Source organism: Bos indicus, chromosome 24 (genome assembly GCF_029378745.1).
Source record: "Bos indicus isolate NIAB-ARS_2022 breed Sahiwal x Tharparkar chromosome 24, NIAB-ARS_B.indTharparkar_mat_pri_1.0, whole genome shotgun sequence".
NCBI classification, from domain to species: domain Eukaryota; kingdom Metazoa; phylum Chordata; class Mammalia; order Artiodactyla; family Bovidae; genus Bos; species Bos indicus.
In genome coordinates this window covers 20694687-20709771 of record NC_091783.1, presented here as the reverse complement: position 1 = coordinate 20709771, position 15085 = coordinate 20694687, and the positions used below count along the sequence as shown (strand labels likewise).

The window sequence follows — 15085 nt, the reverse complement described above, 5'->3', positions numbered from 1 at the left end:
CTAAAATTTTATGGAGACACAAATGATACTGAATAGCCAAAATGATCATGAGAAAGAACAAAGTTAGAGGCATCATGGTCCCTGATTTCAAACTGTACTGCAAAGCTACAGTCATCAACAGTATGGAACCAGTACAAAACAGACACACAGATCAATGGAACAGAATGGACAGCCCACAAATGTACCCACACTTATATTGTCAATCTGTGACAAAGGAGGCAAGAATATACAATGGGGAAGATATAGCCTCTTAAACAGTGTTGGATAAATGGACAGCTGCATGCAAGAGAGCCAACCTGCTCTACTGTCACACCACACACAGAAGTAAACTCAAAGTGGATTAAAGACTTAGACCTAAGGCCTGAAACCACAAAGCTTCTAGAAGAAAACATAGGTGGTGTGGTCTTTGACATATAGCTCAAAGAGCTATATATATTTTGCTCAGGCAAAGGAAACAAAAAATCAACAAATGGGACTACATGAAATTAAAAAGCTTTTGCACATTGAGAGAAACTATACACAAAATGAAAAGACCACTTACAGCATGGGAGAAGACATTTGCAAACAATATATCTGATGAGGGATTAGTATCCAGAATATCCAAAGAATATCTACAACTCAATGTAAGGAAAAAAAACTGATTATGAATAGATATTTTTCCAAAGAAAACATACAGATGGCCAACAGGCATCTGAAAAGATGCTCAACATCATTAATCATCAGAGAACTGCGAATCAAAGCTACAATGAAATATCTGTTAGAATGGTTATTATAAAATATAAGACAACGAATAACAAGTGTTGGGGAAAATGTGGAGAAAAGGGAAACCTTGTTGGTGGGGATGCACGTTGGTATAGCCGCTGCAGGAGACAGGATACGGGTCCCGCAAAACAATTAAAACTAGAGCGGTGATATGATCTAGCGATTCCACTCCTGGGCACTCATCTGAAGAAAGCGAAGACACTAATCAGAAAAGATACATGCACCCCTGTGTTTATTGCAGCATTATTTATAATAGCCCAAATTGGAAGCAACCTAAGTGCCCATCAACAGATGAATGAGTAAAAAAGGTGTGATGTCTATGTGCACACATGCTGAGTGGTGTCTGAGTCATAAAAAGATGAAATCTTGCCATTGTGACAACAGGGATGGAACTAGGGAGTATTATGTTAAGTAAAATTACAGAATGACGAAGACTGTATGATTTTACTTATATATGGAATCTAAAAATGAAAATAAACATAATAAAACAGATTCACAGATATAGAGGAAATAGGTGGTTGCCTGAGGGGAGGGCTGGGGGAAGGAGAGAAATAAGAGGGAAATTATGAGGTATTACGAGGTGCGAACTTCCAGTTATAAAATAAATGAGTCACAGCTATGAAATATAGTCAATAATTACATAATATTTTTTTTACAGTGACAGATGGTAACTAGACATGGTGATATTTTGAAATGTATAGAAACATTGAATGACTATATTGTATACTGGGAACTAACGCAAAGTTCAATTATACTTAAAAACAAACTTTAGGAGAAAGAGGTCAGATTTGTGGTTGCCATAGGCAGCAGGTGGGGGGAGGAGGAATTGGATGAAGGCATTCAAAAGGTACAAAGTTTCAATTATAAGATAAGTAAGTACTAGGGGCGTAATGTACATGATAAATATGATTTACACTGCTGTATGTTATATATAAGGTTGTTTAGAGAGTAAATCCTAGATGTTCTTATCACAGAAATACTTTTTTCTGTTTCTTTAATTTTGCATCTACATGAAATGGGTGTTGATTAAACTTACTGTGTAATCATTTCACGATGTATGTAAGTCAAATCATTGGACTGTATACCTTAAACATATACAGGGCTATATGTCAATTATATCTCAGTAAAACTGGAAGCAAAGATACTCCATCGAGGATGAGCACAGCACGTTACAGATATGGCATGAATCCCCCAGGAGGTAAGCAGACACCTTCTGTCCCTGTGTGAGCAGCAGGCTTCTTGGACTGTGACAGGTCCCCGCAGCACCTGGACTATTCACTTGGCCCAGATAAGCAGAGGCCCGGGCTTTTGCTCTATCAGAAAAAAATCCAGAAAGCTCACTTCCCTTCAGAGACTCCTTGCCCCTTGACAGCTTCTGCCTAGCGGGACTTTCAACACTGCTCTGCTTTGTGGGAGGGGGTTCCACTGGGCGACAGTCAGGTACTTCTGGGCAGGGCAGTGGGCCAATTAACAGAAACAGTTATCCTTCCCAAAAAATGTCTGAATCAAGTACACAGTGGAATAATTGTATTTTTGTAAACCCCAAGTTTCAAGTAAGAATCTGAAAGGTAGCTGTACAGGAAGAGATGGCTGCCTGGGGAAGCTTTTGGAGCTGCTGTATCCAGCCCCTGAGAAATAAGATGTTCTTGATGATATGCTGGTTGAGGTCGTTTTGACTGGAGCTTAACACATATCTGAGTGGTAGACCTGGCTACAGAATTAGAGCAATTCAGTCAACCTCAGAGAGCTTCCCAGCTCAGAAGATTAGCTATGAGATTGGAAGTGACAATCCCACTTCTGACAAGACACATCTTTGGGCTTCCCTTGTGGCTCAGATGGTAAAGAATCCACCTGCAATGCAGGAGACCCAGGTTCGATCCCTGGGTTGGGAAGATCTCCTGGAGAAGGGAATGGCAACCCACTTTCATGGACAGAAGATCCTGGTGGGCTCATAGTCCCTGAGGTTGCAAAGAGTTGGACATGACTGAGTGACTAACACAACACACTTTTCCCCAGCATACACCATCCTCAGAAGTGCAATCTCAATAGAGGAAAATGGGTTCTAATCCAGCAGCCCATCAGCAGGTGGTATGAAAAAAAGCTTGTCTATTTCCCTGTGGAAGAAAAACTTGTCCTGAAACTTGTAAAGGTTATGAAAATTTAAACAACTTCCTAAATTAACATCAGAAAATAGAACACCACCTTTGGGTGAAAGTAAACTTTACAAGCTTGTTTTTATAGAAAAATGTTGAAGGTGATTTCCCGTTTTTTCAGTGGCCAAAAACATGCTTTGTGAAGACGGTAATTCAGGCCTCAGCAGTCTGTTTTAGAATCACATGTTTAAAGGAAAATAGCGTTTCTCATTAAGTGATTCAGTAAGCATATATTCTATCAATAAAATCCCCACCCTCTGTCTTGAACCTGGGTGGACACGGTCCCGAGCCATCTGTGGGAGCAGGTGTGCCTCAGAAGTCCCCAGACATTGAAACACAGACCCTCAAGTGCAGTCTAGAGCTCCATCTCACCCAAGGGGTGGCCTCACTTAAAAATAACACAAGTATCAAGTTGGGAACTGGAGCCTTGGCAAAGGTAAGCTGTTTCTCCAGAGGCTTAATCTTGTCTTCACTTCACTGCTTTGTCTTGAGGGATGAGGTCTCTCCCTCCATTGGCCTGGAACTGTCCTGAGGGTTGTTTGGGTTCCTGCTCTGGTGGATCTCCAAGATACTCTTTCTGTTGTGAGAAAAGGAGGTGACTGATCCCCAGAGGAAAATCAGGTGATCTGAGAAGTGTCACTTCTCGAGTGGTTACTTGCAAGCTGAGGAGCATGTTCTCAGTTGGGCCCACCTGCTCCCTGGGAGGGCCGAAGAGACAAAGTGCTTTAAGATGCAGGTTGAACATCTTTTACTATTAAAAAAAAAAAAGATGCAGGGAACCTGCTCCTTCACCTCCCTCAGCTTTCCATGCTGGAGACACTGTAGAGCCCTAGAGGCTGAGCTGCTTTGGGGCCTTTGTCTACAATGTGGGGGAGAGCCCAGAACCCACACAGGCTGCTCTGCAGCCAGGACAGCAGGCCCTTTTCCAAGGTATGCAGTGACATGCTGACTCATCCCGGGCTTGCCCTGTGAGCCAGGGGTTGTAAAAAGAATCTTTAAAGTGTTAAAGGATGCTGTATCTTAGAAAAGTATCTGAAGTTGAGTAAATGTCCCTGTTCTTTGTTGAATATGGTGGTGGTGGTGGTGGTTTAATTGCCAAGTTGTGTCCAACTCTTGCGATCCCATGGACTATATAGTCCATCAGACTCCTCTGCCCGAGGGATTCTCCAGGCAAGAATACTGGAATGGGTTGCCATTTGATCTTCCCAACCCAGGGGTCGAACCCGCATCCCCTGCACCGCAAGCAGAATCTTTTCCACTGAACCACCAGGGAAATTCTTTGTTGAATATAGCGTGTTACAAAAGGGCTTTGCAGCAGTTATTCTGAGAATTGTGAAAACAAGCCATGCATAGTCCAAGACAGGGTTGCCTAATAGAACTTTCTGATGATGATGGAAATATTCTATATCTGACCTATTCAAATGGTAGCCACTAGACATACATGATTATGGAACACTTGAAATGTGACAAGAGCAGAATTTTGAATTTAGAGTTTAATGGCTATCTGTGGCTAGTCACACTACTCCAGTACTCCTGCCTGGAAAATCCCATGGATGGAGGAGCCTGGTAGGCTGCAGTCCATGGGGTCGCTTAGAGTCGGACACGACTGAGCGACTTCACTTTCACTTTTCACTTTCATGCATTGGAGAAGGAACTGGCAACCCACTCCAGTGTTCTTGCCTGGAGAATCCTAGGGACAGGTGGACTGCCATCTCTGGGGTCGCACAGAGTCGGACACGACTGAAGCGACTTAGCAGCAGCAGCAGCAGTGGCTAGTCACGACTGTACTGGACATCACAGGTCTGAGAGAACACATCTTGTTATGTGCTTGTTACTGTTTATCCTACATAAAGGTTTTCATGTGAAATTGTGTATAACTTAAGGTCTAATACTTAAGGTTCTAAATACTATTTAAGAAGCTATGTCCATCGCCTGCCTATATTGTATTCTGAGCCTTGTGGGTCCCTGTCCTTGGTGGAGAATTCTGTGATTGATGTTCACTTCCATCCATCAAATACACACTCTTCTCTCCCAACACATCCCACTCAGATGACACACCATCTCCTCGGCAGAGTCCACATCAGGCTTGTGTGTGCGACCCAGGGATATATGCCATGGCTGAGCACACATCTCCAAGAGCCAAATCCACCCTGTGATAAAGCTTTACAAAGCACCATTTCAGTTCTTGCATCGTTTTCACCATGGTCCTCACTATTGCATTCAGGCCTGCTCTCGATAGATATTATCTGAGATGAATTGGCTGGCTGTTGGTAAGTGCTGCATTTACCAGAGTGCGTACCAGTCAAGGCTCAGGTGTTGGGTGCTGTAGGAAATGTAAGGATGTGTAACCACAAAGATCCCGCTTCTGAAACCACAAGGGACACTGATGAACAAGATTTCTGAGTCACAGCCATTGTGTGCAAGAGGCAGGCTGGGAGATGTAGTTCAGAGATGCCAGGACATGGGCATATAAGCAGCAGATTTCACTGTGACAGAGTCTTCTGAAAGAGGTGGTCTCTGAGCTGGATGAGGATGTCCTGCCTCTAAAATACAGCAGTGGTTGCATTTTGAGAGTTTAAATGAATGTTTAAGCTTTCCACAGCTTTTTTTTTTTCTCATTATTGGGTGGTCTGTCTCTGTTGGTCTATCCTGGATGTAAGTATGTGGCAGCTCCTAATTCAGCACAAAATGGTGAACTAATTGACTTTAAGTGCAATCTACTACTGTTTCATGTGGCTCCACACTAAGCAGCATGGCTCGCAGTGGTAACCCTCTGTCTCAACAACCACTGAGGACGCAGAGGAGACAAGGCAGGATGATCACATTAATGGAGTGAAGCGCTCCCCCGGAGTGGGCTCTCCTTGCAGACTCAACTTCTCTGATGCTCTGAGGTGGATGCGGACTGGAGCTAGACCTGGGGAGGAAGACGTGAGACAGCTGGCCAGCACCGCAGGTAAGAAACCACAGGTGTAAAGTCACAGAAGGGGGAACCACACTGGTGTTTTCGAAGGAAAGTGAGTGGGGCAGTAGGCAGAGCCTGGCTCATGTACAAAGCTAACGGCTAGAAAGATTACAGTCACATTACAAGGGAGGAAGGGACCAGCCTTTGAGTTCTCACCTGCGTACTTAATCTTCACAATAACTCCATAATGTAGGCTGATGCGTTAACCAGAGAATGCTTGGTGGCAAAGACAGAATCCAGTCTGGGTTGGCTTAAGCCAAAGAAGGAAATTCATCATAGCATCCCAGTTTCAACTGGTCCTTACCCAGTGTTGTCAACTCCAGTCAAGGAGGCAGAGTTAACTACACAAATGTGGCTACTGGGTACACTGTACATACATGTCTACTGAACAGAAAAGTTAATATTGTAATCCCTAGAGCAACTGCTAAAACAGAATGCAAAGAAGTATAACTTAAAAACCAACAGCTAAGTTAAAAATGGAATTATTTAAAAATTAAAGGAGTAAAGAACGGGTATAGATAAAATATGATAGATCATAAGTTGGTCGTTGTTGAAACCAGGTGATGGATAGATGGGGATTCATTATACTATTCTATCTTTGTAAATAACTCTCCATGATAAAAAGTTTTAAAAATGGATATATTTCAAACAGAAACTAAAAGGTCCCTTGGTTCTTCTGTTCCAATCATTGTGTATGCTTCACTGGACTGAAAATATTTTGAGTTCTCCACGCAATGAAAGCAAAACCACTGAGACCTGTTAAGTAGAAAGTTTGACAGTCTGTGACATTATTGTCATCACTGTGGCTGATTTAAAGTCCTGGTGCTTGGAATCTTTCCTCACAATTTTGATTTTGGAGGTCTGGAGGAGACCTGGGCATCTCGTTTTCTGCACCCAACTCCAGTGACACTGATGCACGTCCACATTTGGGGAGGGCAGCTCCAAGAGGTGTCCTGTGGATTACCCTCTGCAAGCGGCCCCTTGTCGTGCCTGTCCTTGGCCTGGGTACCTCCCTGCTTCAGGACGTGAGCAGCACAACGATGCGGCACTTCATGCACAATCTGAGCCACATCAGTGTGTCCTGAAGCATCCTGCTTATATTCTCATTCTCTGATTCCAGCACAGACTCTTTTTCCTGGGCGATTGATTTATACAAGTGCCTACTGCCATTTTAATTGCTTTAGTTTCAAAACACGATCATCCTGGTGAGCTTTGCCCCCATGTAATCCTCTTAACATACTGTCTGGAGTCTCTTGCCAGGGGTGCTCCCTTCCTCCTTCACCAGGGCCAGCTTCACGTGTGTGTGATCTGTACAGTCATGCAAGGCCCCACACTCAGAAGGTCTCACTTTGGTTTAATGTTCTCCTGCCGCTGCCTTGAAATTCCTAGTTTAGTCTCTGAACTTGTGTAAGGTATGGTGAGACAAAGGTGTGTACGTGTGAGCAGAGGAGATACGTGCAATGTGTTAGTCCCCTGTTCTTACCACCTCTTTCACTTACAGCCTTTGTGGTTCCCATGAGAACAGAATTCCAGTGGGCCTGCATACATGGAGAGGCAGAGTTTAAGGCAAGCTTGTCATGTCTACAGCTGAGAAAGTGAGGACACGAGGCCCCAGAGGTCGTGCTTTCTGAGCCAGATTTCATTCAAATACACAGAGGTGGTGATGGCGTTCTAAGAAGCATGTGTGACCATGGAACCCATACCTTTCACTTCCTACTCATGTTCCGTTCCTGTAGTAGCCAACCACTCACACTGAAATGAGGACACGGAAGAAAAGGAAAACCGAGGGCAGCTCCTAATTTCTCCTTCAGTCCTTCCTTACTCCCTGGTAAGTTGAGAGAGACTTTGTACGTATCAAAAAGTGAAATAATGGTTGAGCTAGTTTTGTGTGTTATTTCCACTATTTTGGTAAGAATGAGACATATATACATACAACAGATATGATTATATTTTATATATATAATTGTGTGATTTTGCTGATTATGAATATGAATTAAATGCTCTTATAGTGGCCTTTAAAACTGGAATAGCCCAAAAGTAGAAAGATGATAAAATTATAATAATTTAAAACTTTAATTTTTCCTGGAATACCATTGAGTATCAAACAAAAAAATCTGTAACAAGTTATGAGAAGAAAGGGAAAACATTTTAGTGCTTTTCATGGTACTGTCTACGGGGTTTTTGGAGAAGAGGCCCCACTCCTAATTCTGCACTGGGCCCTATGTAGGTAGCCAGTCCTGCTCTTAAGTGCTCTGCTCCTCCTGAAGCAGGGCTCAAACCTCTCCACAGTGGAACCCACTCTGTCTACAAGTCCTCTGGGGACTCCAGCTGATTGTCGCTGGTGTCAAGGGCACCGTGGCTTTGGTGGCTCCTCTGCTGCTTCATTTGTGAAATCCAGAATTGGGCCAGAACTGATGCAGAAATAATTCAGGGGCTCCAAAAGCACTAGAGGAAGCATACTCGCCACAGTGGCAGACAACACAACTTCTCAATCCCCTTCTAGCCTTGACTTGGGGAAGCAGCCAAATGCTGGGCTGTCTCCTCTAGCACTGCTGGTTCTCCCTCTGATGAGTTCTGGAAGAAAAATACTTGCAGAAGACTAAACCTCAGCTATTATCCTTGACACCTGGGTTCCTCTCTACCCTCTTCTGCCACTCCGTGAACTGCCGAGCAGTTGTGAGTAGGCAGAGCAGGTGGAAGCTCCTGTCAAGTGACTGATTTCATCAAAACTCTTCATGAAGAGTCCTGGAAAAGCAATGCTTGGGAGGTCTTGTTTTCATGGTACAGTAGAATCACTTCTTAAAAAAAAAAACGTGAGAAAGATAACTTTGGCAAATGTGCAAATATCACATCAAAAAACTGGAAACAAACTTTATAGAAAACTGATGAAGATGAAAAACTTTATAGAAAATTAAAAATGAGCAAAGCTAGATTTGCTTGTGGGGAAGGATATAAAAAACATAAAAATGTATCTTCAAGATTTTACATGGAACATTATAACCCATCAAATTGTTAGAGTGTTCAATATTCTCTAACAAAAATGAACTGATCTGAGTAAGGGTAATGCAAAAATATTCTAATGTAGTGCTACCTACCCAACAGAACTTTCTGCGATGATAGAAATGTTTCATCATCTCTGTGGTGTCTAATACAGAATCCATTAGCCACACAAATATTCCCAATGTGGCTAATAAAACTGAGGAACTGAATTTTTAATATGGCTTAAATTTAGCTGCTTTAAAAGTGGCTACCAATTGAACAGCATAGTTCTAATGCCTCCTAGGTCAAAACCAGTGGTCTCTTTGGGGAACCTCTATAATTACTGCTGAGGGGTTGGGGGTTGGGGTAGAAAGAGAAGAAAGCTCTTAACAGATCTACTTAGTCACTTACATAAAACCTTACATTCCTCACAGCTCCCAGGAGCAGCAGATGGCACAACCTGCTGTGATGGGCATGCAGGAAGGATTCTTGGGGAGACCTGAGTACGCCCTTCCAACTCCTGGCTCAGGCCGATGGGAGTAAAAGGCCTAGGATTCTGTCATTCAGATGGGGAGAGGAATCGCTTCTCAGCCTTTTGGCTGAGATCAAGTGCAGAAGGAAGGAGGACTGTGGTTCCACACACAGACTCTGAGGTTGGGCCATGCCCAGGGCATCTGTGCATGGACATCACCGCTGTGGGGCAGGCGGGGAGGCGGAGGGGGTTGCTCATTTCCGGACAGGGTTTCCAGACCCAGAGGAGGATTTAGAAGTGGAAGCAGAACCTGAGGGCCCTTTCTGGCCGCCTGCAGGCTGAACAGGCCCTTTCTTTTTGGGGATTATGGTCTTGTTCTTGCTCTTGAACACTTTGCTAGGATCCAGCTTGTTCACAAAGGAGTCGGTCTCTTCAGTGAGGAGGTTTGTGTTGTAGGTGATGGGTTTATACATGTTGAACCATTGCTGTAAGGCAGAGTTGGGAGAGATGGTCAGAATTCAAAGGAGACAAGAATGTGCTCATGTTCTTTAGTGGAGATAGAGGGATAGAGAGCTGGGGAGACGAGGCAGAGAGTAAAAGTTTTCATGAAAAACTGCCTCTAAAATCTATCAGCACTTCCTTTGGGTAAACAGGAAGACACACATTGCTTTACAGGGTCTTATAACCTTTAAATAGAGCAGGATGAGGACGAAGAATCTGAGTAACTAACTGTGCTTCCTTCTAATGTAGTGAGCCTGAGCCTGGGATGCTAGGTCCCCAAGGTACAGGATATAGTGTCCTAACTGTTCTGCCCTCACACCAGCCTCTGCCCCTGGGGTGGATGGGGTAGCATCCTTCCCATGGGGAAAGAGCAGACCAAGACTAGAGCCGGCTCCACTGAAGGGAGCCGCCTGTTCTCTTCCCTGCAGGCTTTCTGGGCAGCTGAAGGCAAAGGGCACCGACACTTATTGATGTTCATTGATAATAACCACCCACTGTGTTACCTGGATGGTGTCATCATTATGTGCCATTTGAGCAAGTGAGGTCCCTTTGATGGATACATACAGGGAACTGAGTCCCTCATTTTTTGCCACCCGGTCAAAAGTTCTTCTCAACACACCTGGTGTTCTCAAAGAAGGCAGTCTATCAGCATTATCTGACATCTGTATGTTTAAAATGGTACCTAGATCTATAGTATAAATGATCCATCCATATTTTGAAATATCGCATATCAATGAAAGAGACAAGCTCTCTATATATGGATAGGGAATGAGCTCCAGTGTGCAATTAAGTGAAAAGAAGGTGTAGAACAATGTGAACAGTGTATCTCACTTGTGACTTAGAGAAAAAGAATCCCAAACTGTATGTGTGCGTGCTTTCTATCCAACAACATAGCTCAGTGAGGGCACAAGAGAAACCAACAGCAGCTGCTGGTGGGAAGTGGATGGATGAGGAGCCAGAGAATAAGAGACTGACTGTTCTCTGTGCTTGTGTGTGCATGTACTGTGAATCCAAAACCAGCCGTCAAACCTAAGCCCTGCCCCCCGCCCAATTCATTAGAAGTCAGAACTCCCCAGATGAGTCTGAGGACTAGCCAAGGCTGGACACCACTTAGTTAGATTAGTATAAAGTGCTGTTGTCCACCTGAATTGGAAGCAACTACTTTGCTTATTGAAAATGCAGGTTCCTGGGCTCTACCCAGATCTGCAGAATCAGATGAGCAAGTTGGGACTCTGCACTTTAGGCATTTCCTCAGAAGATTCTAATACCTTCTGGAGTTTGAGATGACAGGCAGTCCTCCCTTACCTTGGCCTGGGGGCTAATGCCATAGCTGGTGAAGGCGTACTGCCACTGGGGCAGGCCCAGGTGAGTGATGAGCAGGCGGTAATAGGCAGTAAAGGTGTCTGTGAGAAAATGCCAGTATAACGCTCTGTCCAGGAACCAGATCTCAGTGTCCTGTGCTAATCCTGAAACAGCAGGCAGAAGACATAAAGGAAGGGATGGCTTAACACTTCTGTCCTTTTATCTATCAAGTCAACATCTACTCATGGTTAAAACAAATTTCAACAGTAGAAGGAATGTAAAAGTTTCCAGTTTTCCCTTCCAACCTCCCAGCTCCGTTCTCCAGGGGCCACTGTCAAGGCTTCTTTGGTGTTCTTTTACGAGCTCTTGATCAGTCAGCCAACTGACCTATCGCTGGGCCCTGGCCATCTGTGCACTCAGGCTGCCTAAGCAGCACTGCTTTCCTGCGTAGACGCGATGCTTCCCCTCGCCCAGCAGCTACAGGCTGTGGGCTCAGCCTTCCTGATGGAGAGACACTCTGAGCAGCCCTGGCTTTCTCAGGAGGTCTGGCAGGAATTAGAAGGATTCTGCCCTTCTCCTGGGACTCCTGCCTGTGCAGTGCTGTGCTGGTTGAGCTGAAGCTCCTGCCTCTCACTTGCTTCTGACCATCCATCCTTACTTACCACTGTGGAGGTCTCTCCTAGCTCATCCCCTCATCTCATCTCCTCTCTAATGGCTGTGACATCTCCCTAAATGGCATCCATCCTCCAGTAACTTCCTCTTCTAGTTCTACTCGTGGTCACACTTTCACTTGAATCCTGCCGTATTTGTGCTAAATAACCTTGACTCCCCCCATACTTCCACAGAATGTCCAAACTCCTTCACCTGGCTTTCAAAACTCGGCATGAAGGGCTTCTGGCATCATCTCCCCTCATCCACAAGATGAATCAAGTGGCCAACGAACTAAAATTACCTGTCATTCCCCCCAAATCAGTTGCACTGTCCCATGGCATGTCTTTTACCCATTTCTTGCGTGATGCCCCCTTTTGCCCCACCCTCACCACCCATATCTCATTCTGACCCATATTTCGGGATGCAGCTCAAAGGCTGCTTCACAAAGACCCCTCCAGCAGGAGATGGTCTCTCCTTCACCCGGAGGTAAATCCTGGTGTGTCTTCTCACCCCTTCCAGGCAGAGGTACCCAAAGAGGGCTGTGCCTTGTCCACCTCTGGGACTGAGCTGCTGTCATGGGGTGGCCACTGCACAGGAGGCCAGAGCCTTTTCCTCTTAGACTGAGGTCTAGTAATTCAGGTTTTTATTAGTTAGACACCCTTCATAAAGAAGTATAAGACAATGCTTTTCCTGGATGCTTATCTAACACGTGAACGAGCTAGAGGAGTTATAAACAGAGTAACTATTTCTTTTACTTTTTATTCACTTATTATCCTAATCTTATTACTCTGCAGTAACTCACAAATGACAGTACCTTAAAAAGACTCCAGTAATGGGCTTGGAGAGGGGGTGGCTCAGAGAGGACCTAAGGGGCTTTCTCTTGGCATCTACCCGAGACCCTGCAGCAGCTCAGGAGGTCAGGGAGGAGCGTGTCTTCTGTGTGATGGCTGGAGGGCAAGGTCAGCCAAGGCCATTCCCAAACTACAGAACTGCTCCTGCCATGATCCTTACCTGGTTTCCCTCTTTTGTAGACGAGGCAAACCTTCCCATTCCCGTTGCAAGGATCCAACTCAAATATCACACTGCGAGAATCAAAGTGAGGCTTCTCTGGATGGTTCTCACTGGCTGCAAATCCAGAAGTTAATGGTAATGTTTAAACACACTCAGCTCAAACATACTCATCCAGCTTTGCTAGGATGAAAAAAACAGAGGGCAAAAAAAGCCTTATCTCAGACATATTCTTAACTATCATTTTTGAATGTGGACCAAATGTACTGTCCGCTCTAAATGCCCTGGGTCTTGTTCTTGGTCTGAGTCTTCTGTCAGGGCTCTGCTGTTAGCGATAGACAGTGTCACGAAATGCAGGGGAAGGTGGCGTGAGGACAACAAAGCGAACTTCCTGGGACATGTGAAGTCAGAGCAATCACAACAATTTCTTTTTCCCCAGATAACTGCTTTCCCCTCGTTTATAGCACTTCATGATCTGTTGATTAAAATCCTGTTTCTTATGTCTAAAGTGTATATTTGTGATTATGACCCTATTAAAGTATTTTCTGTGCCTTTTGTCGATTATCGACTATACAACATTTGGCAAATTGTGCAATGTCTGAGTTCCTTAGATTACTTATTTTTAAGCAGTGATAATGTGTACCTAATAGAGTTTTTGTGAAAACTGTCTGAAATTTTATATAAAGCCCATACTCAATAAATATTAGTTACTGTCATTAATTAATAACAGTGTGAGTTAAGGGCATGAGTCCTAGGGTGGCTCAGAAGGTAAAGAATCTGCCTGCAATGCTGGAGACCCAGGTTCAGTCCCTGGGTTGGGAAGATCCCTTGGAGGAAATGGCAACCCACTCCAGTACTCTTGCCTGGAGAATCCCATGAACAGAGGACCTTGCTGGGCTACAGTCCATAGGGTCAGAAAGAGTTGGACACGACTGAGTGACCAAGCACACATAAGCATAATATAATTGTGTGTGTGTGCTCAGTTGTGTCTGACTCTCTCTGACCCTATGGACTATAGCCCACCAAGGTCCTCTGTCCATGGGATTCTCCAGACAAGAGTACTGGAGTGGGTTGCCATTTCCTCCTCCAGGGGATCCTCCCAACCCAGAGATCAAATCCTTGTCTTGTGCATTGGCAGGCAGATTCTTTACCACTGAGCCACCAGAGAAGCCCATATTATAATTATAACATTATAATTAATGCTAAGTCTGGCTCTGTTAGAAATACCTACCTAGAAACCAAATATCATGGTGTAACAGAAAAAAAGATAAATTCTTAGAAATGCAAGCATCAGAAGCCTCTCCTGCTTCTTTCATTATAGCAATTATGCAATAAAGATTAGTATTAGTGACTGGGTGGAGAAGGTTTACAAACCTAGGAGAGATTGGATAAAACAGTATATAAGAATAAAATTTTTGATTTATACATATACCTATGTAAATGTGTGCACAGTCACTCAGTCGTAGTAGACTGTTTGCAACCCCATGGACTGTAGCCTGCCAGGCTCCTCTGTCTATGGAATTTTCCAGACAAGAATACTGGAGTGGGTTGCCATTTCCTTCTCCAACCTATAGTTTTTCTTTTTAAAACATGGCTTTCCTCATCTCATATGGTCCTAGACACACATATAGGTATACATCTAAATTTTTTCAAGATTGTTTATTATATAAAAATCGGATACCATACAGGTTACCTAAATCTTACCTTCTATATAACAGTACCATGTGGAAAGCCCTCTAAGGTTTGTAATTCTAATGTGTTAATGTCTGCCTGCCTGACTGTGGAAGTGGGTGCCCCCTAACTTACCCTGCCAGCTCTCTACTGATAGGCATTCACCCAACATTATTCTGCTGCAAATGCTACAGCAATCCTCTCCATATACATCCCTTTGATCAAGTCCTTATGTTATGTGGACAGACACCGACACAATAGAATGGGCATTGCTAGACTGCTTTTTGAAAAGGCCTTTGATTTTGAAAGAATTTAGAATGTCTGAAAGGGGTTTAGCATTCTAGGTTGACACTTTTTTCCTCTGAGTATTTTATCTTGTTTTAATCAACTGAATTTGTTTAAAGAACACTTTTATTTTTTTTTATGTATCTTATTTTTTCCTCTGGTCTAGTACGAGTATTCTCTTAACTTTTTAAAATTGGTATATAGTTGATTTATAATGTTAGTTTCAGGTGTACAGCAAAGTGAATCAGTTATATATTACCCTCTTTTTTAGATTCTTTCACCATATGTCATTGCAGAATACTGATTAGTTTGCTGCGATGTACAGCAGGTCCTTATTAG

The 15085-nt window shown here is 43.8% G+C and overlaps 1 protein-coding gene across 2 annotated transcripts in view; it reads right to left on the bottom strand.

Annotated features, from left to right (window-relative positions):
- Nucleotides 1-7931: 7931 nt before the first annotated feature.
- The window catches only part of TPGS2 (tubulin polyglutamylase complex subunit 2), a 64523-nt gene continuing 57369 nt past the window's right edge, over nt 7932-15085 (bottom strand). For both annotated transcript variants that reach the window (XM_019986898.2, XM_019986899.2), the window contains 3 exons: nt 12794-12907; nt 11135-11295; nt 7932-9813 (listed from right to left, as the gene is read on the bottom strand). In XM_019986898.2, coding sequence (XP_019842457.1) covers nt 9583-9813; nt 11135-11295; nt 12794-12907 — 506 coding nt within the window. In that variant the 3' untranslated portion in view covers nt 7932-9582. The remainder of the gene's footprint in view (nt 9814-11134; nt 11296-12793; nt 12908-15085) is intronic.